The sequence below is a fragment of the Salvelinus fontinalis genome, chromosome 29, assembly GCF_029448725.1.
Source record: "Salvelinus fontinalis isolate EN_2023a chromosome 29, ASM2944872v1, whole genome shotgun sequence".
Lineage (NCBI taxonomy): Eukaryota > Metazoa > Chordata > Actinopteri > Salmoniformes > Salmonidae > Salvelinus > Salvelinus fontinalis.
The window spans coordinates 39,054,087-39,080,953 of NC_074693.1; the positions used below are offsets into that span (position 1 = coordinate 39,054,087).

Genomic DNA, 26,867 nt, shown 5'->3' on the forward strand with positions numbered 1-26,867 from the left:
GCAGCAGGTTAAAAACAATGCGTCTGTAGTTAAATCCGAGACATGTTACGTTTCGTATAGTATTAATTTGTGGATGTCCATCATCCATTTAGTATGATATGTTACAAATTATAATTCGCATGATATGTTACAAATTGCAATTCGTACAATATGTTACAGATATGGAAAATGCACAACATGTTACAAATTTGAAAAAACATATGATATGTTACGAATTCCAATATGTTGTGGCTAACATTAGCTAGGTGGCTTGGTGGCTTATGATAATTTTAGGTAGCTGGTTAATGTTAGCTCTAGGGGTTAGCGTTAGTGGTTAGAGTTGAGGTTAGGTTTAGCTAAAAGGGTTACGGTTAGGGTTAGGATTAGCTAACATGCTTCGTTTCTATGAAGCTAAACAGTAGTAAGTAGTTGCAGAGTTGCTAATTAGCTCAAATGCTAAAGGTGTCCTTGGCATTCACATTATATGCCCACCCACCCAGCCCGACCAACCACCCTCTGTTCCTATTTTATTTAACCTTCTATCTTTTGTCTCCATACCAAACGTAACATATGTTATCATACAAATATGAGTGTCCCCTACTTACGTTCTTTATAGTCTATGATACCAGTCCGGCTGATTTGACCAGAGGGAGGGGATGTAGCCAGTCTGCCAGGAGGTGTTTGTGGTTGATACTGGGAGGTGTTTGTGGATCATATTTGCTGGGGTTGAGTGGGAAAACTCTCTGCCAAGGTCCCTGACCAAACAGGTGCAGAGATGCAGAGCAGACTGAGCAATAGGTGGATTTCCCTCAAGTCATTGGATGCAGGGGATAGGTTCAGCAGTGCTGGTAATGTTTCTGGGTCTGCACACCACTTGTGCAAATGTCAAGCTGCATCGGTGAGGCTCCTGTTGCAGGGTTGGGGCTGTCATGGAGGGCAGCAGTGGCTCAAGCCTGTCCTGTAGATAGCCGTTTGGAGGGTAACCAAATGATGCCTCGGGTCATTGATCTACACAAAATACTCTATAATGTTAAATTGAAAAAGAACGTCTGACAAATATTAACAAATGAAAAAATATTCAATTAGTAAAATATATTAAATGTAGACTGCGTCTGTCACCAGGCCTCGACGAGTCTCCACCTGGTGGCTTCTCTGCCACAATACATACCATTATCTTTTTGTAATACTCAGTGTTACACTGTACTGTACTTACTACATTAACCCTAACTCTTACCCCAACCCAATTGGAAATTACAATACTTGTTACATTGTACTTACATGAATAGTTACAGAGTATAACCAACACTGCAAACTGTTAACAGGGAATACACACACAAGACCCACAAACTATTTATTAACAAGTACACAAGTAATTTTTATTTATGCAAGCACATTTTTTCAATTGAAATCCTGCTACGTAAGTAATCTTTCTGTTGAAAGTACAAAAGACTAATTGTAGGATAAAGCCGAAAGCATTGTCAAGTCATTTACTGTAGAAGCGACGTTGGCACAAGAATCAGTTTAAGACATGGTTGATAGCTCATTACAAACTAAACAGAGACAACTCAAACAATACAGTCTATTATCAGTAGTATAATGCTGTTAGCGTGGGGGGGGGGGGTTTAGTACTGCACATAAAGGGTTGACACAGCAAGACAGGCAAAGTGTAAATAAAATGACTTTTGAGTTAATAATTCTATACCATTAATGCATGTCCATGCCACGAAAAACATCTAAATTCACAGTCTTTACCTAACATTACAGTTATCCAACTCGGAGTTGAACATCAATGCGCTTACACCTAGAGAGAGCACAGAAATGGTCAAATAAGTTCCCAAAACTAGCTCTTAGAAATACTGATTAAACAAATATTGCCAGGCAATGAAATGGTAGGCCACCTTCGGAGTCCTATGGCATAAGGATGTGTAAGCAAGACAATCACATTTTTGATGTCATAAACATAATAACTAACTGTGTGACACACACTTTTCTTACGTCTGATGAATCCACCAAAAAGTGACATGTTACACCAACAACTTTTTTTATCATCAAGATTTTTGTAAGACTGAGAGATCAGTAGTGGATTCAACCACAGTAACTTATTTTTTATTATCTTATGAATTGTCCTGAATTTGTAGTGCTAAACATATAAGTATGCATTTATATCTCAATATATACAGCGCAGAATCTGCAAAAACTTGTTTTATACTAGTATTTATAAAGTTAAACTTTATGAAATAAAAAAAGAGGGTATGAGAACATATTTGCATGTGCTTGTGTGGCGTATGATTAATAAAGACATTCGAATCATTCCCAGTTCTTGGAACAGGATTCTCCAACCCTGTTCCTGGAGATCTACCCTCCTCTAGGTTTTTGTTCCAACCCCAGTTGTAACTAATCTGATGCAGCTGATCAACTAGTTAATTATTAAAATCAGGTGTGCTAGATTAAGGTTGGAGTGAAAACCTACAGGGTGTTAGCTCTCCAGGAGCAGGGTTGGAGAGCCCTGCGTTACAGTCGATACACAGCTTTAAATTCGCAAGATGCCTCATAAAGTAACAAAATTATTAATTGTTTATCATTTTGGGGACTAATTTTTTCTTGGATATTGACCTAAGTGTTTCCTGTTTAACAGGCTTGGCACAGCTAGAAAATTATATTTTTTTTAAGTAAAAATTTGGTAACACTATCGTGTAACCGGAGTAAAAAATAAAGAATATGCTAAAATATGATTCAAATTTCTTTCACTTCAAAGTTAATATTACTAGATCCCTGGCAGTACTGGTATGTAAAGGCTTCAGGAGATTTAAAAGTTCCCCTTTGTGATTAAAAATATTGAAGTCTTCAAAACTGATCACCCACCATTTACATAGTTCTTTAAAATGAGATCTAAATAGACACACAAACACGAAAAATGTGCTTGAAACCCTTTTAAGCCCCAACTGACCACCTCAAAAATGAAGAGAAATAAATAATACAAGGTGGAAAAATAATGACACTTGATCAAATCCAAATAAAAGTTCTCCAAAGTAAAAACCTATACGAAAAATACTGCTGCTAGCTACGTCTAATTCTACTAAATACTACCAAACTACCAAATACTATAAAAAACACAATAATACAGGTGATGATGATAATAATAATAATAATAATGCAGTCCATGAGAGTGATAATGGGGCTTGTCATCTGAAATGCTGTTTGGGGGGGTTGTATGAGGGTCCCCCGGACCACTTTGTCATATGATGCACCAGTGACATCAGAGGGGGCGAGGACCCCGGGCGCCACCCACCCCCCTCTTTAGGGGATGGTGGAGAGGAGGGGAGAGGGTGGCAGGGCCAGGCCTCCCGCTGGCCTTATGTGTAGGCGTTGAGACGTTCCTTGGAGCGGGTGGAGTGGATGTCGTGGAGCTCCTGCTCTTCTTTGGACTTGATGTCCTCATACTTCTGCATCCTGCACGCGTCCTTCACGTAGGCCCAGTTGGCCGACAGCACCATCAGGTAGTGGATCTGAAACAGAGATAAGTCCCCCATAAGTTCATTCAGGGAGAAAATAAAAAATGCCGAAAATGATTGGTCTTTCAATTCTCCACTGACATTGATTTGGGAAAGAAGAATGCCTTCCACGAAATGGAAGAAAGTGTACCCTATTTTCACCATGTACTTAATTGGAAAACACACTTTTTTTGGGTCCATTTCTCTTTCAAATGTGGAAAAGTCTTCACAAATGAATATACCCCTCTAATCAAGCTTCATGCTCTATCAGAAGAGAGATGTTCACATCATGACATCAGCAGAAATATAAAGTGCTATAATTGTGGCTCACGTCTTTTTTTCAAGCTGAAAAAAAGAGTTACAATAGGTCTTCTCGAGGCGAAAAACAATGTATTGATTATGTATGTTCTTTTTTTGATGTAAAATTGTGTAATTTCACTGACATGCCAGCAGGTGGCAGTACATTCGAAAAAATGGGCGGTATGCAGGGTTTCCGTGGCAGCAAAGGATCCTTTGAGACACTGCCATTGTGAATGTATTGTGCTTAAATGGCTGTGGTTGTTACATTGCCACACCTTTCGAATTGAATCTTGGACATTATTAGCAGCCTGCTAATGGATTTAAATCTACACAAAGACCAACTGGTCTCTAAAGGATTCGAACAAAAGCTGCAGTCTGAGCTGTGAGGACTGGAATAGTGAAAACACTCTACATCCATTCCGTTTATCATCTCGTCTTAGTATTTTGTCTTATTAATCATTTAAATAATCATTAATCGCTGTCTGTATCTGTGTACCACCACTGTTTAATTTTGCCAGCAATTTGTTTCGTTAAATGTTGCGCTGCACTTTGCACCATCATCATTGACTAACGACCACATTCCCTTTCTTAGAAAATGGCTCCTCACAAATTACTGAGTGATGTTTTCCCCAAGCTCTGGACCTTTCTTCTCCCAGTTTCCATGACAACGCTGTGACATGCCTTGCATCTCTGAGAGAGCGAAAAAATCTTCTCTCTCTACTCCGCCAAATACTGCCTCACTAGCCACACCCACACGCATGTAGCAAAACATAGATTTGTACTGTAGCTATAGAAATCAACCCAGTAAACGCTTGTATTCGACCTATTAATGTCATATTTAAAATGGCCACGTCAAATCAAAACCTTGTACTTCCATTTGTAAGCCTAGTTCAATAAAACAGACATGTCTGATTCATATTTTCTCACATGAGGAACATGAGGTATAATCCATACAGCGGCTTGTACAGATGTCAGCGGCTCATACAAATGGCATGGCCCATTAGATGTGATATTGCCTTCAAATGGATATGAATCAACGCTGTAATGTCAGATGGATCAAAACAGAGATAGAAAAGTGATTGGTTTTTGTGTCTCACCATAGCAATGACAGCAGCTCCAGCACCAGCCAGGGCACAAATGAACAGGTGGAATGTCATGTCCAGCTGTGTTAAAGACAAAGGAGAGGACTTGTTAGTCAGGCTTCCCCTTTAAACTCACCTTTTACTTTGTGGTCAAATGAATTACTTGAAAAAGAAAAGCCTTCGTGTAAATGGGAATGTTTTTAAATGCATGGTTATTCTGGCTTTCCAACATCACTATTTCAATATTACTTGAGATGTTTTATTACTTTGGAAGCAAGAATCACATATGGCACGAACAAACATATACTGTACTCACATGGTATGTCAATGTTTGTCAAGTGTTTTATTTGATATACCTCATTTGATTCACACATTTTATAAAACTTCTCAGAACCAGCACATACAGTTTTCCCCTCCCCAATTGGCACAATACCTGAAATGAGAGGAGAAAAAAAAGGCCACTTAGATATTTGCACCTGTTATTTCCACTGTGGCAAATACAAGACCGAAATCAAACTAAACCATGAACCTGTCCTTTACACATCATGCCTCTCCAAAGCTGTATTTCACCTTTGCAACCCATTCATGTGCAACAGTAACAACACTTAGTAAAGCTGTCCATCATTAGCTCACCCCATGGACAATACTGTATGTAGGAAAAACCCCAGAGAGAAGCATCAGACCAAGCTATATCCTGATTCTTTACCATACTGGCGCGGGTCCAAGCACAGAGTAGCCCCCTCCAGGATGGTGGTGTTTTGGCAAATGGTCCAGATGTTGAAGTACATGAAGACGGGGAGGGAGGTGAACGCTGTCACCCCGAGCCAAGCCAGCATGAAGATGTACGTCAGCATGATAAACTAAGACAGATAGAGGAGACTCGTTAGATTCCAGGTTGCAATTGCTATACCGTGCTTCAAAGAACGATTTAGGAATAACATTGACGTCCCACCAATTTCCTATCGGGATTTATTGAGACCGAGTCTGTATCGGTGTGTCCCAAACCTCTCCTCAGGTACTCCCCATTCCACTTATTTGATCTATTCCAGCACACCTAATTAAATTCATCATGGACTTGATGATTGGCCACTTGAAACAGGTGTACCAGTACTGGAATAGAAAGTGGAATGGATGGGGCTACTCAAAAGAAATTTGGGAAACATTATGCCCATTAACTTCTAAATTATTACAATAATTGTGATATATGGCAAAAAAAAAGTTTGGCCCCCTAAGGGCCATCGCATTACATACAGGTCATTCATATAAAACATAACGAGATACTCTTGAATGTCAATAAACCTTATCATGCAGTGATCAGTTATCCCTTACCCAAGCACTGACGCAACGTCCACAGGTGGTGATCTTAAAGTCTCCATACAGGTCCTTGATGGCTCCGCTGGTAAAGAAGCCCTCCACCATCAACAGAATGCCGTAGACAAAGAACGCTGAGGCGATGCCATAGATCACGTACTTGATTATGTCAATCCTAGGGGAAAAAAGGCAAATGTGTACTTTTTTATTTATACAGTAATTATACAAGTGACTTATTCTCCCCCAGAATGAAATCGGGGAGGGGGCAGTGGATCTGTTCTCCGTCCGTTAGTACATTAGTGCGGTCGTACATTCGTCACACGAGATATCTCAGACAGCACTGGACTGATTTTGACGAAACTTGGGTGAATGACCTGGGTGTCTTGCAATAGAGATTTGTAATCTAAAAAATTTCACTGATTGGAAAAAGATGGGTGCTATAGTACTCAACTGAAATTCCAAAATTACACCGATTGGCCCAAGGGAGGGTGCTATAGTGATCAACGGAAATATCAAACTTTGAACAAGCATGTCTCCTGTCATGTTTGAGCTATTGTCATGGAAATAGGTTCATATACAATACCATTCAAAAGTTTGGACACACCTATTCATTCAAGGGTTTTCCTGTATTTGTACAATTTTCCACATTGTAGAAAAATAGTAAAAACATCAAAACTATGAAATAACACATATGGAATCAGTTAGTAACCCAAAAAGTGTCAAGCAAATCAAAAGATATTTTAGATTTTTCAAAGTAGCCACCTTTTGCCTTGATGACCACTTTGCACACTCTAGGCATTCTCTCAACCAGCTTCACCTGGAATGCTTTTCCAACAGTCTTGAAGGAGTTCCCATATATGTGACCCGTTTCAGGAAACTAAACGTATGTCACGGGTCACTACTTCACAGGAAAGACATTTTTTTTTTTAAATCAAAATATCTTTTTGGGCAGAAATGACTTCTTGAAACGTGAACTTTCATGTTTTTAAAAACAAACTTGTATGCCATCTGTAAATACGAATAAAATTGTTAAATTACAAGCCTAGTTGGTTAAAACACAGAAAAAGTTAGCAACCTTCCCACTAGCCATGATTGGCTGAGATAAAGAGTGGACATGCTGAGCTGGACATGCCGAGAGATGAGTTTGGATTGGTCTGCCATATAGCACGCTTCTGTCAATTTGAGCTGGTCAGTATGTGTAATTACTCCTGTCTAACGCAGCTTTTTTTAATGTATCGTGTAGTTAAACTTAACAAAAGACTCCACTATGCAAGTATCCATTGCAATAGAATGTCACTGCAACAACTGTTTCAGAGCACTCTCGTCTGTGTGTGCCAGAGTGCAAAATAACGGATGAATTTATGTTGGAATGTACAGTACCAGTCAACAGTTTGCACACACCTACTCATTCACAGGTTTTTCTTTATTTTTACAATCTTCTACATAGTAGAATAATAGTGAAGAGATCAACACCATGAAATAACATGGAATCATGTAGGAACCAAAAAGGTGTTAAACAAATCAAAATATATTTTATATTTAAGATTCTTCCACCCTTTGCCTTGATGACAGCTTTGCACACTCTTAGCATTCTCTCAAACAGCATCACCTGGAATGCTTTTCCAACATTCTTGAAGGAGTTACCACATATGCTGAGCACTTGTTGGCTGCTTTTCCTTCACTCTGCGGTCCAACTCATCCCAAACCATCTCAATTGGGTTGAAGTCGGGTGATTGTGGAGAACAGGTCATCTGATGCAGCACTCCATCACTCTTCTTCTTGGTCAAATGGCCCTTGAGGATGACCAGTGAAATATTCCTGCTGGAGTGTGTGCTACGGGTAGGTGTTGCTATGGTGACCAGTGAGCTGAGATAAGGCGGGGCTTTACTTAGCAAAGAGTTATAGATGACCTGGAGCCAGTGGGTTTGGCGACAAATATGTAGTGAGGGCTGGCACACGAGAGCATACAGGTCGCAGTGGTGGGTAGTATATGGGGCTTTGGTGACAAAACGGATGGGACTGTGATAGACTATATCCAGTTTGCTGAGTAGAGTGTTGGAGGCTATTTTGTAAATGACATCGCCGAAATCAAGGATCGGTAGGATAGTCAGTTTTACAAGAGTATTATTGGCAGCATGAGTGAAGGAGGCTTTGTTGCGAAATAGGAAGCCGATTCTAGATTTAATTTTGGATTGGAGATGCTTAGTGTGAGTCTGGAAGGAGAGTTTACGGTCTAACCAGACAACCAGGTATTTGTAGTTGTCCACATATTCTAAGTCAAAACCGTCCAGAGTAGTGATGCTAGTCGGGCGGGCGGGTGCGGCAACAATCGGTTGAAGAGCATGCATTTAGTTTTACAAGCATTTAAAAGCAGTTGGAGGCCATAGAAGGAGTGTTGTATGGCATTGAAGCTCGTTTGGAGGCTTGAAATTAATTAAGGATCGGCATCCCATCAACGGGACAGTTGTAAATCATTCAGCGCGTTTTGTCAAGATCGCAGATTTTAGAGTAAGAACAAATGTCGGTTTATAGAACTGTCTTATATCGGCTGAAAGCTTAAATTCTTGTTAATGTAGCTCTACTGTCCAATTTACAGTAGCTATTACTGCGCAAAAATGCCATGCTATTGTTTGAGGAGAGCTCCTAACAACAAAACTGTTTTTTTCCCCACGATAGGTTTGATAAATTCACCTCTGAAGGTGAAATGTGTACTTACATTCTGAAATCTTGCTCTGATTTATCATCCAAAGTGTCACGCTCCTGACCTTATTTCCTTTATTTTGTCTTTGTTTAGTATGGTCAGGACGTGAGCTGGGTGGGCATTCTATGTTATGTGTTTCTATGTTTAGGTTCATTGTTAATTAGCCTGATATGGTTTTCAATCAGGGGCAGGTGTTTTACGTTTCCTCTGATTGAGAACCATATTAAGGTAGGCTGTTCACACTGTTTGTTTGTGGGTGATTGTTCCTGTGTTAGTGTTTATGCCACACGGGACTGTTTCGTTTGTGAGTGTTCGTGCGTTCTTCGTTGTCTGTAAGTTCTCATGTTCAGGTCTATTTACGTCGTTTATTGTTTTGTTGTTTGTTAAGAGTTTTTTTCGTGTTTGTCTTTCTTTAAATAAATCATTATGTCTTCATACCTCGCTGCATATTGGTCCGATCCTTGCTCCTCCTCAGACGAGGAGGAGAACGAACGTTACACAGAAAGTCCCAGAGATAACATGAAGTGTCGTTTGGTTAGATAAAATCATTTTTCATATCCTAAAAAGGTCCGTATAGCATGCACTAACGATTTTGTATTTCCACTCGTTCAATTTGCAAAGAAAGGAATCTGTGAAAATCTCACCCTAAATGTTGTTTCAACGAGTCAAATCACATTCGTATCCATTCCTCAGAGATCCTAGAAGGTAACAATACTTCACTATTTCATTAGGGGTGTAGTATATCTTATAGTGACCATATTTGTTCAGAGAGCGTCGCCTTCATGGCACACCGATGACGTGTGTGGCCATCTCTTGAACGACTGTATCTTTGTCAAATAAGCACCAATCGTGGTCAAACAAAGCTAGCTAGATAGCCAATGAGCTGGGCTTTATGGGAGTAAACTGTGTATATGTTGTAAAATGTAGTTTCTTACCTTGTATGACACCATGCCTTTCATTTTGGACAAAAGTATAAGGATATTCAGGGTTATGAAGTTATGAAAACTGGTTGTTTTGCAAATTTTGAACTTATAATATGGCTACTACTACTTGGAAAGCTAAATCAAAGTCCAAGTATACAGATTTGATGACATACTTGCAGAGAAATGGAATATGAATGTGAATGTCTTAACGATTTCCCCAAATGTACCTGTGGACTTCACACTAAAAGTCTTGAGGATCAGTCATACTCCAGGTTATCAATTTGAAACTTTGCACATACACTGCTGCTATCTTGTGGACACTATCTGAATTGTAACCAGAGTGATGGCTATAACAGTCATCTTTCTCTTGCATTTCAAAGATGGTGGTAAAAAAAAACACCAGTTGTTTTTTTCTTTGTATTTTCTTCTACCAGATCTATTGTGTTATATTCTCCTACATTCAATTCACATTTCCATAAACGTAGAAGTGTTTCCTTTCAAATGGTACCAAGAATATGCATATCCTTGCTTCAGGGCCTGAGCTACAGGCAGTTAGATTTGGGTATGTAATTTAGAAAAACATTTTAAAAAGGGGACTATCCCCAAGACGTTTTTAACACAGTGTCCAAAGAAGGGCCAGATGTATACAGAATGGTGTCGTCTGCGTAGAGGTGGATCAGACAATCACCAGCAGCAAGAGCGGAATCATTGATATATACAGAGAAATGAGTCGGCCCGAGAACTGAACCCTGTGACACCCCCATTGAACCTTGTGGCACCCCCAGCTTTCAAATCTTTGGGGATCTCAGACGATACAAAAGAGAGGAGGAACAGGCTAGTAATAGGGGTTGCAACAATTTTGGCTGATAATTTTATAAAGAGAGATTCCAGATTGTCTAGCCCAGCTGATTTGTAGGGATCCAGATTTTGCAGCTCTTTCAGAACATCAGCTGTCTGGATTTGGGTGAAGGAGAAGCAGGGGGGGCTTGGGCAAGTTGCTGCAGGGGGTGCTGAGCTGTTGGCCGGGGTAGGGTTAGCCAGGTGGAAATACGGCCAGCCGTAGAAAAATGCTTATTGAAATGATCGATTATCGTAGATTTATCGGTGGTGACAGTGCAGTGGGCAGCTGGGAGGAGGTGCTCTTATTCTCCATGGACTTTACAGTGTCCCAAAACGTTTTGGAATTAATGCTACAGGATGCAAATTTCTGTTTGAAAAAGCTAGCCTTAGCTTTCCTAACTGACTGAGTATATTGGTTCCTGACTTCCCTGAAAAGTTGCATATTGCGGGGGCTATTCAATGCTAATGCAGAATGCCACAGGATGTTTTTGTGCTGGTCAAGGGCAGTCAAGTCTGGGGTGAACCAAGGGCTATATCTGTTCTTAGTTCTACATTTTTTGAATGGGGCATGCCTATTTAAGATGGCGAGGAAAGTACTTTTAAAGAGCAACCAGGCATCCTCTACTGACGGGATGAGGTCAATATCCTTCCAGGATACCCGGGCCAGGTCGTTTAGAAAGGCCTGTTCGCTGACTTGTTTTAGGGAGCGACAGTGCTGAGGGGTGGTCATTTGACCGCGGACCCATCACGCACGCAGGTAATGAGGCAGTGATTGCTGAGATCCTGGTTGAAGACAGCAGAGGTGTATTTAGAGGGCAAGTTGGTCAGGATGATATCTAAGAGGGTGCCCATGTTTACAAATTTAGGGTTGTACCTGATAGGTTCCTTGATCATTTGTGTGAGATTGAGGGCATCTAGCTTAGATTGTAGGACGGGTGTTAAGCATATCCCAGTTTAGGTCACCTAACAGTAGAAACTCTGAAGATAGATGGGGGCAATCAATTCACATATGGTGTCCAGGGCACAGCTGGGGGCTGAAGGGGGTCTATGACATGCGGTAACGGGTGAGAGACTTGTTTCTGGAAAGATTTTTAAAAGTAGAATCTCGAAATGTTTCGGCACAGACATGGATAGTATGACAGAACTCTGCAGGCTATCTCTGCAGTAGATTGCAACTCTGCCCCCTTTGGCAGATCTATCTTGTCGGAAGATGTTATAGTTAGGGATGGAAATATCAGGATTTTTGGTGGCCTTTCTAAGCCATGATTCAGACACGGCTAGGACATCAGGGTTGGCGGAATGTGTGCTAAAGCAGTGAGAGAAAAAAAACTTAGGAAAGAGGCTTTTAATGTTAACATGCTTCATGCACCAAGGCTTTTACAGTTACAGAAGTCAACAAATGAGAGCGCCTGGGTTATGGGAGTGGTGCTGGGGGCAGAATAGAATCAAGGCATGATGTACAGGCCAGAGTATGGTAGGATGTGAGTACAGTGGATGTAAACCTAGGCATTGAGTGACGATGAGAGAAGTTTTGTCTCAAGAGAAACCAGTTAAGCCAGGTGAGATCACCGCATGTGTGGGGGGTGGAACAAAAGGGATATCTAAGGCATAATGGACAGCGCTAGGGGCTCTACAGTGAAATAAGGCAACAATCACTAACCAAAACAGCAATAGACAAGGCATATAGACATTAGGGAGAGGCATGTGTAGCCGAGTAATGATAGGGTCCAAAGAGTAGCACTAGATGAGTCAGGGAGCCAATTCCGTAGTCACTGCTTCGCTAGGCGAGCTGGAGACACGGTGATTCAGACAACTAGCAGGCCGGGGCTAGCAGATGGGCATCCGGCGACGTCGCAACGGAAGAGCATGCTGAAACCACCTCGGACGGTCCCGCGGCAGACCAGTCGTGTTGGATCGGCGGGCTCCATGTCGGCAGTAAAGGGTCCAGGCCAATTGGCAAAACAGGTGTTGTAGCCCAAGAATTGGCTGGTGGACCTCTTTGGCTAGCCTGGAGATGGGCCTAGCTCGAGGCTAGATCCAGGCTAACTGGTGCTTGCTTCAGGACAGAGACGTTAGCCAGGAGTAGCCACTTGGATAGCAGATAGTTAGCTGCGATGGTCCGGTGTAAAGGTTCAGAGCTTGCGGTAGGAAGATGTGGTAGAGAAAAAGCAGTCCGAAATGCTCTGGGTTGATATTGCCCTGGCAGACTGGCAGGAATTGACCGGGTTGAGGCTGGCTGATGTCTGAGTTAACGTTGAGGACCGCTAGCAGTGGCTAACTGACTTGTAGCTAAACTCAGCAAAAAAAGAAACGTCCTCTCACTGTCAACCAGGCACTATTTTCAGCACACTTAACATGTGTATATATTTGTATGAACGTAACAAGACTCAACAACTGAGACATTACCTGAACAAGTTCTACAGACATGTGACTAACATAAATTGAATAATGTGTCCCTGAACAAGGGGGGGGGGGGGGGGCAAAATCAAAAGTAACAGTCAGTATCTGGGGTGAACATCAGCTGCATTAAGTACTGCAGTGCATCTCTTCCTCATGGACTGCACCAGATTTGCCAGTTCTTGCTGTGAGATGTTACCCCACTCTTCCAACAAGGCACCTGCAAGTTCTCGGACATTTCTGAGGGGAATGGCCCTAGCCCTCACCCTCCGATCCAACAGGTCCCAGAAGTGCTCAATGGGATTGAGATCCGGGCTCTTCGCTGGCCATGGCAGAACACTGACATTCCTGTCTTGCAGGAAATCACACACAGAACGGGCAGTATGGCTGGTGGCATTGTCATGCTGGAGGGTCATGTCAGGATGAGCCTGCAGGAAGGGTACCACATGAGGGAGGAGGATGTCTTCCCTGTAATGCACAGCGTTGAGATTGCCCGCAATGGGAACAAGCTCAGTCCGATGATGCTGTGACGCACTGCCCCAGACCATGACGGACCCTCCACCTCCAAATCGATCCCGCTCCAGAGTACAGGCCTCGGTGTAACGCTCATTTCTTTGACGATAAACCAGAATCCGACCAACTCCCCTGGTGAAACAAAACCGCGACTCATCAGGGAAGAGCACTTTTTGCCAGTCCTGTCTGTTCCAGCGACGGTGGGTTTGTGCCCATAAGCAACGCTGTTGCCGGTGATGTCTGGTGAGGACCTGCCTTACAACAGGCCTACAAGCCCTCAGTCCAGCCTATTGCGGACAGTCTGAGCACTGATGGAGGGATTGTGCATTCCTGGTGTAACTCGGGCAGTTGTTGCCATCCTGTACCTGTCCCGCAGGTGTGATGTTCGGATGTACCAATCCTGTGCAGGTGTTGTTGCACGTGGTCTGCCACTGAGAAGACGATCAGCTGTCCGTCCTGTCTCTCTGTAGCGCTGTCTTAGGCGTTGCACAGTACGGACATTGCAATGTATTGCCCTCACCACACCTGCAGTCCTCATGCCTCTTTGCAGCATGCCTAAGGCACGTTCACGCAGATGAGCAGGGACCATGGGAATCTTTCTTTTGGTGTTTTTCAGATTCAGTAGAAAGGCCTCTTTAGTGTCCTAAGTTTTCATAACTGTGACCTTAATTGCCTACCGCCTGTAAACTGTTAGTGTCTTAACGACCGTTCCACGGGTGCATGTTGATTAATTGTTTGTGGTTCATTGAACAAGCATGGGAAACCCTTGCAATGAAGATCAGTGAAGTTATTTGGATTTTTACGAATTATCTTTGAAAGACAGGGTCCAGAAAAAGGATGTATAGTTAGCTGGCTAGCTTCTGATGGGGGTTCCGGTTCTAAAGAATAAAAATAGCAGATCCGTACCACATTGGGTGAGGCGAGTTGCAGGAGAGTATATTCAGTCCGTAGACGGAAAGTGACATTAAAATACATACATAAGAAATTAAAATATATATGAAGAAAACGATGTAAACACAATACAGGACGGGACAAGACAAATACACACGTCTGACTGTTACGCCATCTTGGAAGTTATCAATGTCATGATGTCACAGTCAATTCATTGAGATCAACCATTGTGTTACTATCAGTATAGTCTGGCAAGACTACTATTAGTACAAATGTCTGCCCGTAAAATCAAATCATTTTTTATATCAATGCATCTCCCTTTCAAGCAGTATAGTCCATTCTCTAACATACCGCCCATAGTCAGCTATCAACTTAAAATTTCCAGCAAAGGGAAAAAATCGAATTCTTTTTTTTCTCTCTCTCTCATTAATCCATTAATCCACACAACATACATTGGAATAATTGTCACTAATTGGAACAAAGAAGGAGCGCTGCATCATTCGTGGGGGACATGTTTGTCGACTTGTTTGAGACAGTGTTCTTTTACCAGAATACAATGTTTGTTTTTTCTGCCTCGTCTGCAATTACTGTACATAGCAGCTGCTTGGTATAGGAGTAACTTTCAGTTGGTACACAGCAGTACATCTTGAATGTTTCCAGTGTAGCTCCCAGGTGTGTAGTCTACTCACATGGTGAACACGTCCAAGGAATCCACGGGTCCCCGGACCACCTCGAAGTAGTTCTGCAGGATGGTGACGGTCCCGGAGAGGGCCTCGTGCCCGCAGCCGCAGAACAGTGCCACCCCAGCGTACAGCAGGATGGTAGCGATGAGCGACGGGTACGGGATGCCACCCAGGCATTTGATGCAGCACTCCAGGCATCCTGAGCACACACAGAGGAGAGACAGAGAAGGTCAGACATCACTCGTGAAAGATAAAAGGGAATTGTCACTATATGCAGTAAATCGCAGCCATGGGACAACAGAAGGTTGGAGAAAAACATGATTGAGAGTATTTGTTGAGAGTGCTGGACAATAATCTTGAGAGGAATCAATCAGACTAACCTGGGGTCAGTTCAAGGCCTTTTTCCGACCACGACAACAACTAAAATGTTGTTCTGATAGTTGGTAACCATTGTAGTAGTTACCATAATCAATATGGTAACTGTTTTTAAACATTAATATTATGTGACTGGGTGGCACACTTCATGGGGTTTCGACACAGGAAATTCTTGCCACGCCCTGACCTTAGAGTTCCTTATTATTTTCTATGTTTGGTTAGGTCAGGGTGTGACTCGGGTGGGAAAGTCTATGTTTTCTATTTCTTTGTTTTTGGCCGTGTGTGTTTCCCAATCAGAGGCAGCTGTCTATCGTTGTCTCTGATTGTGGTTCATACATAAGTTGTCATTTTCCTTTTTCGTTTTGTGGGATCTTGTTTTTTTTGTTTAGTGTTTCTGCCTGACAGAACCGTGTGCGTTTGTTATTTTGTTTGAGTGTTTTTGAATATTAAAATCATGAACACTTTCCACGCTGCGTCTTGGTCCACTCTTCATTCAACAAACTAGAGCCGTAACAATTCTTCACCTAAGAACAATGTGGTACAGTATGGTATCTTTATACACAGTGGTCATCCTCCACACATTGGTGAACTGCAGTCTAGGTCCAGAAATTGATATACAGCTTAGTATGAGGAATGAGATGAACTCAACTGAACACCTACTGAACCCAGCAAAGCCCTGGTGCAGTTGACCCTTTCAGCCTGAGCCCTAGGTGAAGTCTGACCTCTAGGCATTCAGGCCGTCCACTCTGTCTGGCCACACATCCCAGGGGATCAGGGGGAATAGTTAATAAGAGTTCTCCGTTCCTCAGTCTGTGTCTTTGTGTCTGTGAATGGAATGTAAGGATGTATTTGACTGGATTATTGTTTCATATTAGGAAAGCATCACACACCCATGGAAATGTTAATGCTTGTGTATGTATCTGGACAGTGAGTTAATCCTATGAGTAATGGCTGCTATGCCAACATACTCTACAAATACATTTTGTACATGCGTGGCTTTCTTTAAGGCTAATGCAATATGCATCAGGTTTGTCCCATTTCAATTTTATTAGTGAACCTCACTCCGGTCAGATATTGAGTCAAATAGTATTTGCTCTCCTCCCACTGCACTCTGAAATATGCTCCCCAAATCAATGAACAGCGCTATTGAAATGCACAAATGTAATTTCACGCTCATACGACTGGAGAATTTCCTCCAGTGCATCCACATCGCTTGATGAATTCTTCCCCATTCATCCTTATTCAATCCCCACTCACGTTTCCCATTCAAAAAGAAGTCTATAAACCAAGCCGAGTCCATTTTTATTGTAATTCTCAAAGATACCAATCAATTACATCTCCAACATAGCAGCCAGGCAGTCATTTACTCTATCACGCCTCGTGTTGATCTTCCCTTTCTCTGCGATGCGAACGCAATAGCCCTCTTCTTCCTCCCTCCTCCACGCTCTGCTTATGTTTCTATACAGACTGTGAATGGAATACCAAGTAGTCTAGCTAGCTGCCACAGCCTGCTAGGTTGGGGAGGGCTGAGAGTCTCAGACTGATCCTCATCCTAGGCTAGCCTATCTGCATCCTCGCAGTTGTAATCCAATGCCAGCCTGTATCGTCATGGCCGATTCACATCATTTCCCAGCTAGGACATCTCTATTTAAGGGCTCTCTTCACTTTCAGTGGGAATGGGTGACAATAAGAGTGTCAAGTGTGCCTAGCTGTAACAGAGACCTCTCTGTTGTATTGAGGGCATGCAACTTAATTGCCCATTGATGTTAATGACTCGTCATGTTCGTTAAAATGGTTTAATTAGGCTTATGCATTATTCAGGTGTGTCACCCATAATTGGAGGACACATTTATTTGAGCTGTATTTTAAAAGGGTAATCTGAAACTTTGTAATGCTTTACACTAAGTTGTGTCTATTTATCATTACAAACCATTAGTATGTTACAACACATGTAAACTACACAAGTTTAAAATAGGAACCTAAGGTAAACATGTATATATAAATGTTTGTCTTCTTTTCATAACTTATACATTTTTTGGCATAGCTTGGCTTCCACACTTCCATTGCAGAAACGTTGCAGGAATTGACATTAGTGTTGATGTATACGCCTGCCATTGGAATCAATAATGAAACACCGTGGCTGCTCACGACTGGACAGAGTTAATAGGCGGTGGTGGGATATATGGATCACTAGTCACGCCAAATACTGTTATAATATCCCTGGGACCTGAACAATGAAGACTAAAGCTACATGGGATAGTGTTGCCATGGCAACTGGGATGGATATGGGTTGACATCACATCAAACTCTGTCTCGAGGGATAGGGAATTCATGATTGGCAGGCAATTGAGGTTACGGTATGCTTTGTCAGTATAAAGGCAATTAATTGATGGTATCATATAATGACAAGGATCGGTAGCAAATTCGCATTAGACCAATAGGCCGATAATATACAGTATGTCGTCAATATATTGTATAAATAATTCCAACGACCGTATGTATCACCAAAAGATAATTTGGCCATATTTTCATTACTCATTCAATATTTATAAGCGGAGATACCATATCTTGGCATTAACACAGATTTCCATGGCACTTTTGTCTTCTAACAAGTTTTCAATCTCAACAACTCTCCACTGGAAAACAACAGCTACTCCTCCCAACAGCTACTCCACAGTCTAATTTCACAGCATTACATTGATCTTGAGATTCCTGACTCAATCTTTGTGTGTTGATGCTATGCTAAGGAAAATGACAACTAGTGTGAATTGACTGAAAGAGCCAGTGGATGCTTTCTTCATAATTTAGCAAGGCAGCACAGGCACAGCACAGCGCCAGCCACTTTCATCCGTTATTCACGGCGGCTGCAATAGTGTTACATTACCTGGGATGAGAAAGATCCCTTGAATGAGCTACCACTGGGTGTTCCAATTGATCATGTTCACAGTGAAATATGATTGGGTGTGTTGTTGTTGGGTATCAACTGGCCAAGATCAGTTTAGGTGCACTGTAAACCTTTCCCTGTAAAGCTACAGCGTTATACTGGTGCCAGAGTTGCCAGCTTAATGCTGTAATTTTGCTTTACAGCAAAGATGCTGTAATATTTTACAGTACTATTTTCCTTAGTAAAAACATATTACAGCATCCCTGCTGTAAATGTTTTGTGTATATGTTATGAAAGGGAGCATTCACTCTCTCTAGTGCGATGTATTTAGCAAGAAGACAAGGTTTGCTAGCCTACTGTAGGTACCAGTCTGTTTGTGCCATCATGCCACTTCTTGCTACTCCTTGTCATGCCAAAACTGAGAGCAGCTACAGTGTTGCTTGGAGACAAGTTAAATTAACTGTTACATCTGTTTTCACAGAATGGCCAAAGGTGGCTAATGGTTAACAATTACATATATTGTCTTTTATAGCCTACTTAACTCATATTTATAAATCAAATCAAATTGTAATTTGTCACATGCCCCCAGTTCAACAGGTACAGTGAAAGGCTTACTTGCAAGCCCCAACCAACAATGCAGTTAAAAGAAAATTTAAAAATACCTACGAATATAAAAGTAACAAATAGTTAAAGAGCAGCAGTAAAATAACAACAGCGAGGCTAAATACAGGGGGTACCGGTACAGAGTCAATGTGCGGGAGTGTCACGTTTCTGACCTATTTATGTTAGTTTGTTATGTGTGTTAGTTGGTCAGGACGTGAGGTTGGGTGGGCATTCTATGTTTTCTGTTTCTGTGTTGGTTTTGGGTTGCCTGGTATGGCTCTTAATTAGAGGCAGGTGTTTGGCGTTCCTCTAATTAAGAGTCATATTTAGGTAGGCGTTGTCACAGTGTTCGTTGTGGGTGATTGTCTTCTGTGTCTGTGTAATTGTTTGCACCATATGGGACTGTTTACGGTTTGTTCGGTTTGTGTAGTCTAATTGTCCTATTCGTGTGTTCTTCTTGTTTTATGTAAGTTCGTCGTATAGGTCTGTCTACACCGTTTGTTGTTTTTGTTAGTTTAGTCAAGTTCGTGTTTTGTTAAATAAATTATGTCTTTTCACTACGCTGCGCCTTGGTTCCCTCAATACTCCTCCTCTTCCGAAGATGAAGAGGAGGAGGGATGCCGTTACAGAATCACCCACCAAATCTCCAGAACCAAGCAGCGGAGTAAATGGAGTAAGGGACAGGAAAAGAAGGAGGAATGGACTTGGGACGATATATTGGACGGGAAAGGTTGCTACACATGGGAGGAGATCCTGGCTGGTAGGGATCGCCTCCCATGGGAACAGCTGGAGGCACTGAGGAGAGCAGAGGCTACCGGAGAGAGGAACCGGAGTTATGAGGGAACGTGTCTGGCACGGAAGCCCAAAAAGCCCGTGAGTAACACCCAAAAATTTCTTGGGGGGGGCTAAGAGGTAGTGGGCCAAGGGCAGGTAGGAGACCTGCGCCCACTTCCCAGGCTTACCGTGGAGAGCGGGAGTACGGGCAGGCGCCGTGTTACGCAGTAGAGCGCACGGTGTCTCCTGTACGAGTGCATAGCCCAGTGCGGGTTATTCCACCTCCCCGCACTGGTAGGGCTAGATTGGGTATTGAGCCAGGTGTCATGAGGCCGGCTCAACGCGTCTGGTCTCCAGTGCGTCTCCTCGGGCCGGCATACATGGCACCTGCCTTACGCATGGTTTCCCCGGTTCGCCTACATAGGCCGGTGCGGGTTATTCCACCTCCCCGCACTGGTCGGGCGACCGGGAGCATTCAACCAGGTTGGGCAGGCTCAATGCTCAAGAGTGCCAGTATGCCTCCACGGTCCGGTATTTCCGGCGCCGCCTCCCCGCCCCAGCCTAGTACCTACAGTGCCTACACTATGCACTAGGCTACCAGTGCGTCTCCTGAGCCCTGTTCCTCCTCCACGCACTCTCCCTGTAGTGCGTGTATCCAGTTCGGTGCCTCCAGTTCCGGCACCACGCACTAAGCCTCCTGTGCGTCTCCAGAGCCCTGTACACACTGTTTCTTCTCCCCCTACTAATCCTGATGTGCTTGTCCTCAGCCCGGTGTCACCAGTGCCGGTACCACGCACCAGGTATAGAGTGGGCTTTGAGAGTACAGTGTGCCCTGTCCCTGCTCCCCGCACTAGTATGAAGGTGCATATCCTTAGCCCGGTGCCTCCAGTTCCGGCACCACGCACCAGGTCTACAGTGCGCCTTATCCGGCCAGAGCCATCCGTCTCCCCAGCGCCATCTGAGCCATCCGTCTCCCCAGCGCCATCTGAGCCATCCGTCTCCCCAGCGCCATCTGAGCCATCCGTCTCCCCAGCGCCATCTGAGCCATCCGTCTCCCCAGCGCCGTCTGAGCCATCCGTCTGCAATGAGCCTGCAAAGCCGCCCGTCTGCCATGAGCCTGCAAAGCCGCCCGTCTGCCATGAGCCTACAGAGCCGTCAGCCAGACAGGAGCCGCTAGAGCCGCCCGCCAGACAAGAGCCGCTAGAGCCGCCCGCCAGACAGGAGCCGCTAGAGCCGCCCGCCAGACAGGATCTGCCAGAGCCGCCAACCAGACAGGATCTGCCAGAGCCGCCAACCAGACAGGATCTGCCAGAGCCGCCAACCAGACAGGATCTGCCAGAGCCGCCAACCAGACAGGATCTGCCAGAGCCGCCAACCAGACAGGATCTGCCAGAGCCGCCAACCAGACAGGATCTGCCATGAGCGTCGAGAGCCGTCAGCCTGCCATGAGCGTCGAGAGCCGTCAGCCTGCCATGAGCGTCGAGAGCCGTCAGCCTGCCATGAGCGTCGAGAGCCGTCAGCCAGCCATGAGCGTCGAGAGCCGTCAGCCAGCCATGAGCGTCGAGAGCCGTCAGCCAGCCATGAGCGTCGAGAGCCGTCAGCCAGCCATGAGCGTCGAGAGCCGTCAGCCAGCCATGAGCGTCGAGAGCCGTCAGCCAGCCATGAGCGTCGAGAGCCGTCAGCCAGCCATGAGCGTCGAGAGCCGTCAGCCAGCCATGAGCGTCGAGAGCCGTCAGCCTGCCATGAGCGTCGAGAGCCGTCAGCCTGCCATGAGCGTCCAGATTCGTCAGTCAGCCATGAGCTGCCCTTCAGCCAGAAAGGGCTATATACCCAGAACTGCCCCTCAGTCCAGAGCTGTCTCTCTGTCCGGAGCTGCCTTTCAGTCCGGAGTTGCCCCTCTATTATGATCTCCCTCTCTTTCTTGATCTACCTCTTTATTCTTATCTATCCCTCTGTCTTGATTTATTCCTCTGTCCCGGTGCTGTCCCTGTCATGGATGTTACAAAGAGGATTTTGTGGGATATGGGTGGACATTTTTAGGGGTAGATGGAGGTTGGGATTGACTATGGTGGGGTGGGGACCTCGCCCGGAGCCTGAGCCACCACCGTGGTTAGATGCCCACCCAGACCCTCCCCTAGACTTTGTGCTGGTGCGCCCGGAGTTCGCACCTTATGGGGGGGGTTATGTCACGTTTCTGACCTATTTATGTTAGTTTGTTATGTATGTTAGTTGGTCAGGACGTGAGGTTGGGTGGGCATTCTATGTTTTCTGTTTCTGTGTTGGTTTTGGGTTGCCTGGTATGGCTCTTAATTAGAGGCAGGTGTTTGGCGTTCCTCTAATTAAGAGTCATATTCGGTTTGTTCGGTTTGTGTAGTCTAATTGTCCTATTCGTGCGTTCTTCTTGTTTTATGTAAGTTCGTCGTATAGGTCTGTCTACACCGTTTGTTGTTTTTGTTAGTTTAGTCAAGTTCGTGTTTTGTTAAATAAATTATGTCTTTTCACTACGCTGCGCCTTGGTTCCCTCAATACTCCTCCTCTTCTGAAGATGAAGAGGAGGGATGCCGTTACAGGGAGCACCAGATAGTCAAGGAAATTGAGGTAATATGTACATTTACATTTAAGTCATTTAGCAGACGCTCTCATCCAGAGCGACTTACAAATTGGTGCATTCACCTTATGATATCCAGTGGAACATGTACATGTAGATATAGTTATTAAAGTGACTATGCATACATAATAACAGACAGTAGCAGCAGTGTTAAAGGGGGGGGGGGGGGCATAGAAAATAGTTTGGGTAGCCATTTGATTACATGTTCAGGAGTCTTATGACTTGGGGGTAGGAGCTGTTAAGAAGCCTCTTGGACCTAGACTTGGCGCCCCGATACCGCTTGCCATGCAGTAACAGAGAAAACAGTCTATGACTAGGGGGGCTGAAGTCTTTGACAATTTTTAGGACATTCCTCTAACACCGCCTGGTATAGAGGTCCTGGATGGCAGGAAGCTTGGCCCCAGTGATGTACTGGGCTATACGCACTACCCTCTGAAGTGCCTTGCGTACGGAGCCCAAGCAGTTGCCATACCAGCCAGTGATGCAACCAGTCAGGATGCTCTTGATGGTACAGCTGCATAACATTTGGACCATGATAGTTTGTTGGTGATGTGGACACCAAGGAACTTGAAGCTCTCAAACTGCTCCACTACAGCCCTGTTAATGAAAATGGGGGAGTGCTCGGTCCTCCTTTTCCTGTAGTCTACAATCAACTCTTTTGTCTTGATCACGTTGAGGGAGAGGATGTTGTCCTGGCACCATTCGGCCAGGTCTCTGACCTCCTCCCTATAGGCTGTCTCGCCGTTGTCGGTGATCAGGTCTACCACTGTTGTGTCATCAACAAACTTGATGATGGTGTTGGAGTCATGCCTGGCCGTGCAGTCATGAGTGAACAGGGAGTACAGGAGGTGTGTTACAGCGTGCAGATGTGTTGTTACCTACCCTTACCACCTGGGTGCGGCCCGTCAGGAAGTCCAGGATCCAGTTGCAGAGGGAGGTGTTTAGTCCCAGAGTCCATAGCTAAGTGATGAGCTTTGAGGGCACTATGGTGTTGAACGCTGAGCTGTAGTCAATGAATAACATTCTCACATAGGTGTTAATTTTGCCCAGGTGGGAAAGGGCAGTGTGGAGTGCATTAGAGATTGCATCATCGGTGGATCTGTTGGGAAGTATGCAAATTGGAGTGGGTCTAGGGTTTCTGGGATAATGATGTTGTGAGCCATGACCAACCTTTCAAAGCACTTCATGGCTACAGATGTATTACATCTGGAATCCTGGCTAAACTGCCATGTCATATTACAACAACAAAGTTAATGCCAACACAAAAACTTTTTTGTCCCTCTGACATCAATGCATGCGGATAGAACAGCAGGCTTTCTAGGAAACCATACACAAAATGTATAATTTTACCAAATATTTAGGAGGAGGTGAAGGAAGAAACCACATGGAGAAAGTTAGGTTAAAAAAGATTGTTGAAAAAGTCAAAATAATTTGTGTTAAAGGATGCTTGCATCTAAACCAAAGTAGATACTTTTAAGATTGTTCTATACATCAGTTGGGGGCTCAATGATCTTCGATATGAGGTCCAAACCTAGCATGAAAGTGCATCCTTGTGTGGGATAATATAATCAAAATGATTGCCTTGGGTTAAGTTGAGCCAATGGTTGAGTCAATGGAAAGCTGAGACAAAAAGTTTTCTTCCCAGGCATAATGCAAGGCGTCGCTGGGATAGGAGGTAACATCAGGCCTGGCCTATGTTAAAAGTGTAAGAAAATGTATAAAGTGTTTGTTAGGCGTTAAGCCTGTGTTAAAAGATGCTTAATTAAAGAGTGACTGCCCCTAAAAAAAAAAAAAAATCCCTTTGAAAACAGCCTATGTGACATCGATATGAGTAAAAAACATGTATTCTAGTGTCAAAATTGGCTACAAAGTGTAAATAGGATAATTTTGGTCATAAAGTCAGTCTCGTCTTAAACAAAGTTTGGAACAGTGCGTCCAAATGAGTAATTGAAGGTTGGGTTTGGATTATAATTATCTCAACAAATCATGCCCCTTTTTGCCAAGCTCCACATGCAAATCACCCCCACGCCCACTTTGCTTCCCTTCTTGAATGGGGATCTCTTTCATCACCCCCAACCAGCGCGTTCAAAGGACCACTGCCGTTTGAGACTGAAAAGCCCTATATGGATTGAACATGCAATGTCTGCTTCCAGCAGGATGCACAGCCAACAACTATGGTTGGAGCCTGTCATGATGCTGAATAGATGGTTGGAGTTTGTTGGTCCCCAGTGGTGGTGAGTATACCAGCAGCTAGACCATAGACTGCTGGTTATGTATTTGGTAATCTTATACACCTGTCAGCAACGGGTGTAGCTGAAATAGCCAAATTCACTAATTAGAAGGGGTGTCCACATACTTTTGTATATATAATGTATTGTTTTACGAATTCTGCCAGTAACAGTAATGGCAACATTGCCATTTAAAGTAAATTTGACCACATCATATGGCAAAGTTGTTTCCTACTAATTATTTGCCTACTTTAGCAATGTCATCATATTTCCATGCCACTGTAACTTAGTGTAATTTAGACTGAACAGTCACCAGCATCCGAGGTGCAATCAATGTCTATGGCACAAATAAATATTGGATGCAGCTATGGTGGTACTAGCTAACTCATGTCTGACTACTGTACAACAGTGTACTAACTAGCAGCAACAAACTCAAACCAACCCAGGGCCATAGCAAAACATGTCACAGTTGGTTGCATACTGTAACGTATTCACTGGCCTGAATCTAATTCAATCTGGAGCCAGTCCGTCTACATCTGCCATTATGGTCAGATTTGCCAAATGGAGGGTGAGGGAGAGCTTTATCTGTCTCTGTGTGTGGAGGAATGGTGGTCTAAAGTTTTTGTCCTCTGCTTGCACATGTGACGTGCTGGTAGAAATGAGGTAAAACGGATTTAAGTTTGCCTGCATTAAAGTCCCTGCCCACAAGGAGCGCCGCTTCTGGATGAGCATTTTCTTGTTTGCTTATGGCCTTATTCATCTCGTTGAGTGCGGTCTTCGTGCCAGCATCGGTTTGTGGTGGTAAATAGATGGCTACGAATAATATAGATGAGAACTCTTTTGGTAGAAAGTGTGGTCTACAGCTTATCATGAGGTATTTTAACTCAGGCGAACAATACCTCAAGACTTCTTTAATATTATACATCGCACACCAGCAGTTATTGACACATAGACACACACCCTCGCCCCTCGTCTTGCCAGACGTCGCTGCTCTGTCCTGCACATAAGATGTTACAGTTTTTAATGTCCCATTGGTAGGACAGTCTTAATCGTAAATTGTCCAGTTTGTTTTCCAATGATTGTACGTTGGTCAATAATATGGAGGGTGGTGGTGGTTTACCTACTCGTTGGCAAATTCTTACAAGGCACCCCTTTTTCTCCTTTTCTTCACGCGGGTGACTGGGATTTGGGCCTTGTCTTGACAAAGCAGTATATATATCCTTTGCGTCGGACTCATTAAAGAAAAATCTTTGTCCAGTTTGTGGTGAGTAATCGCTGTTCTGATGTCCAGAACTTCTTTTCGGTCATAAGAGACAGTAACAGCAACATTATGTACAAGATTAGTTAGAAACAATGCGAAAAAAACAAACCAAATAGCACAGTTGGTTAGGAGCCCATAAAAAAATATGGGACACCACACAGGAAGGTATGACCACTCTGACATGTTTCCAAGGTAGCCCTATTACCACTGGACGAAATGCCGATAGCCATTGTATCAGCTGGGAATGACAATGAAATGTGCACATTGTTATATTAGCAGAACACTGCTTCTATAGTATTATATAAAGGTTGTTTATTCTACATGGATCTGTTACTACATTTGACAGTTATCAAAACACTTAAGTTTAGAATATCTACATAAATTCAGCAATTGCGTTCTTCTCACATTACACTGTAGGCTACTGACCTATTCAAAGCTTCCTTTGGCATCTCACCATACACCTGCCTGTAGTTATTGAACTCAACCTGCAGGAGGTTTGTTTGTCTGCAGGCAAGGTTTTGACAGATGGGTGTGTCTTGGTGGTGGAAAGCACACACCCACATCAAACCACACCCCCAAGCCAAACCGCTCCGAATGTACACTGCTCAAAAAAATAAAGGGAACACTTAAACAACACAATGTAACTCCAAGTCAATGACACTTCTGTGAAATCAAACTGTCCACTTAGGAAGCAACACTGATTGACAATAAATTTCACATGCTGTTGTGCAAATGGAATAGACAAAAGGTGGAAATTATAGGCAATTAGCAAGACATCCCCAAAAAAGGAGTGATTCTGCAGGTGGTGACCACAGACCACTTCTCAGTTCCTATGCTTCCTGGCTGATGTTTTGGTCACTTTTGAATGCTGGCGGTGCTCTCACTCTAGTGTTAGCATGAGACGGAGTCTACAACCCACACAAGTGGCTCAGGTAGTGCAGTTCATCCAGGATGGCACATCAATGCGAGCTGTGGCAAAAAGGTTTGCTGTGCCTGTCAGCGTAGTGTCCAGAGCATGGAGGC

At 43.7% G+C, this 26,867-nt stretch overlaps 1 protein-coding gene across 1 annotated transcript in view; it reads right to left on the reverse strand.

Annotated features, from left to right (window-relative positions):
• Positions 1–1,329: 1,329 nt before the first annotated feature.
• LOC129827964 (neuronal membrane glycoprotein M6-a-like) overlaps positions 1,330–26,867 on the reverse strand; it is a 40,370-nt gene continuing 14,832 nt past the window's right edge. Inside the window, exons 2-7 of the mRNA XM_055889280.1 lie at positions 15,118–15,310; positions 6,182–6,338; positions 5,559–5,712; positions 5,209–5,285; positions 4,868–4,933; positions 1,330–3,485 (exon numbers count right to left, since the gene is read on the reverse strand). Of these exons, the coding sequence (XP_055745255.1) occupies positions 3,333–3,485; positions 4,868–4,933; positions 5,209–5,285; positions 5,559–5,712; positions 6,182–6,338; positions 15,118–15,310 (800 nt within the window). The 3' untranslated portion in view covers positions 1,330–3,332. The remainder of the gene's footprint in view (positions 3,486–4,867; positions 4,934–5,208; positions 5,286–5,558; positions 5,713–6,181; positions 6,339–15,117; positions 15,311–26,867) is intronic.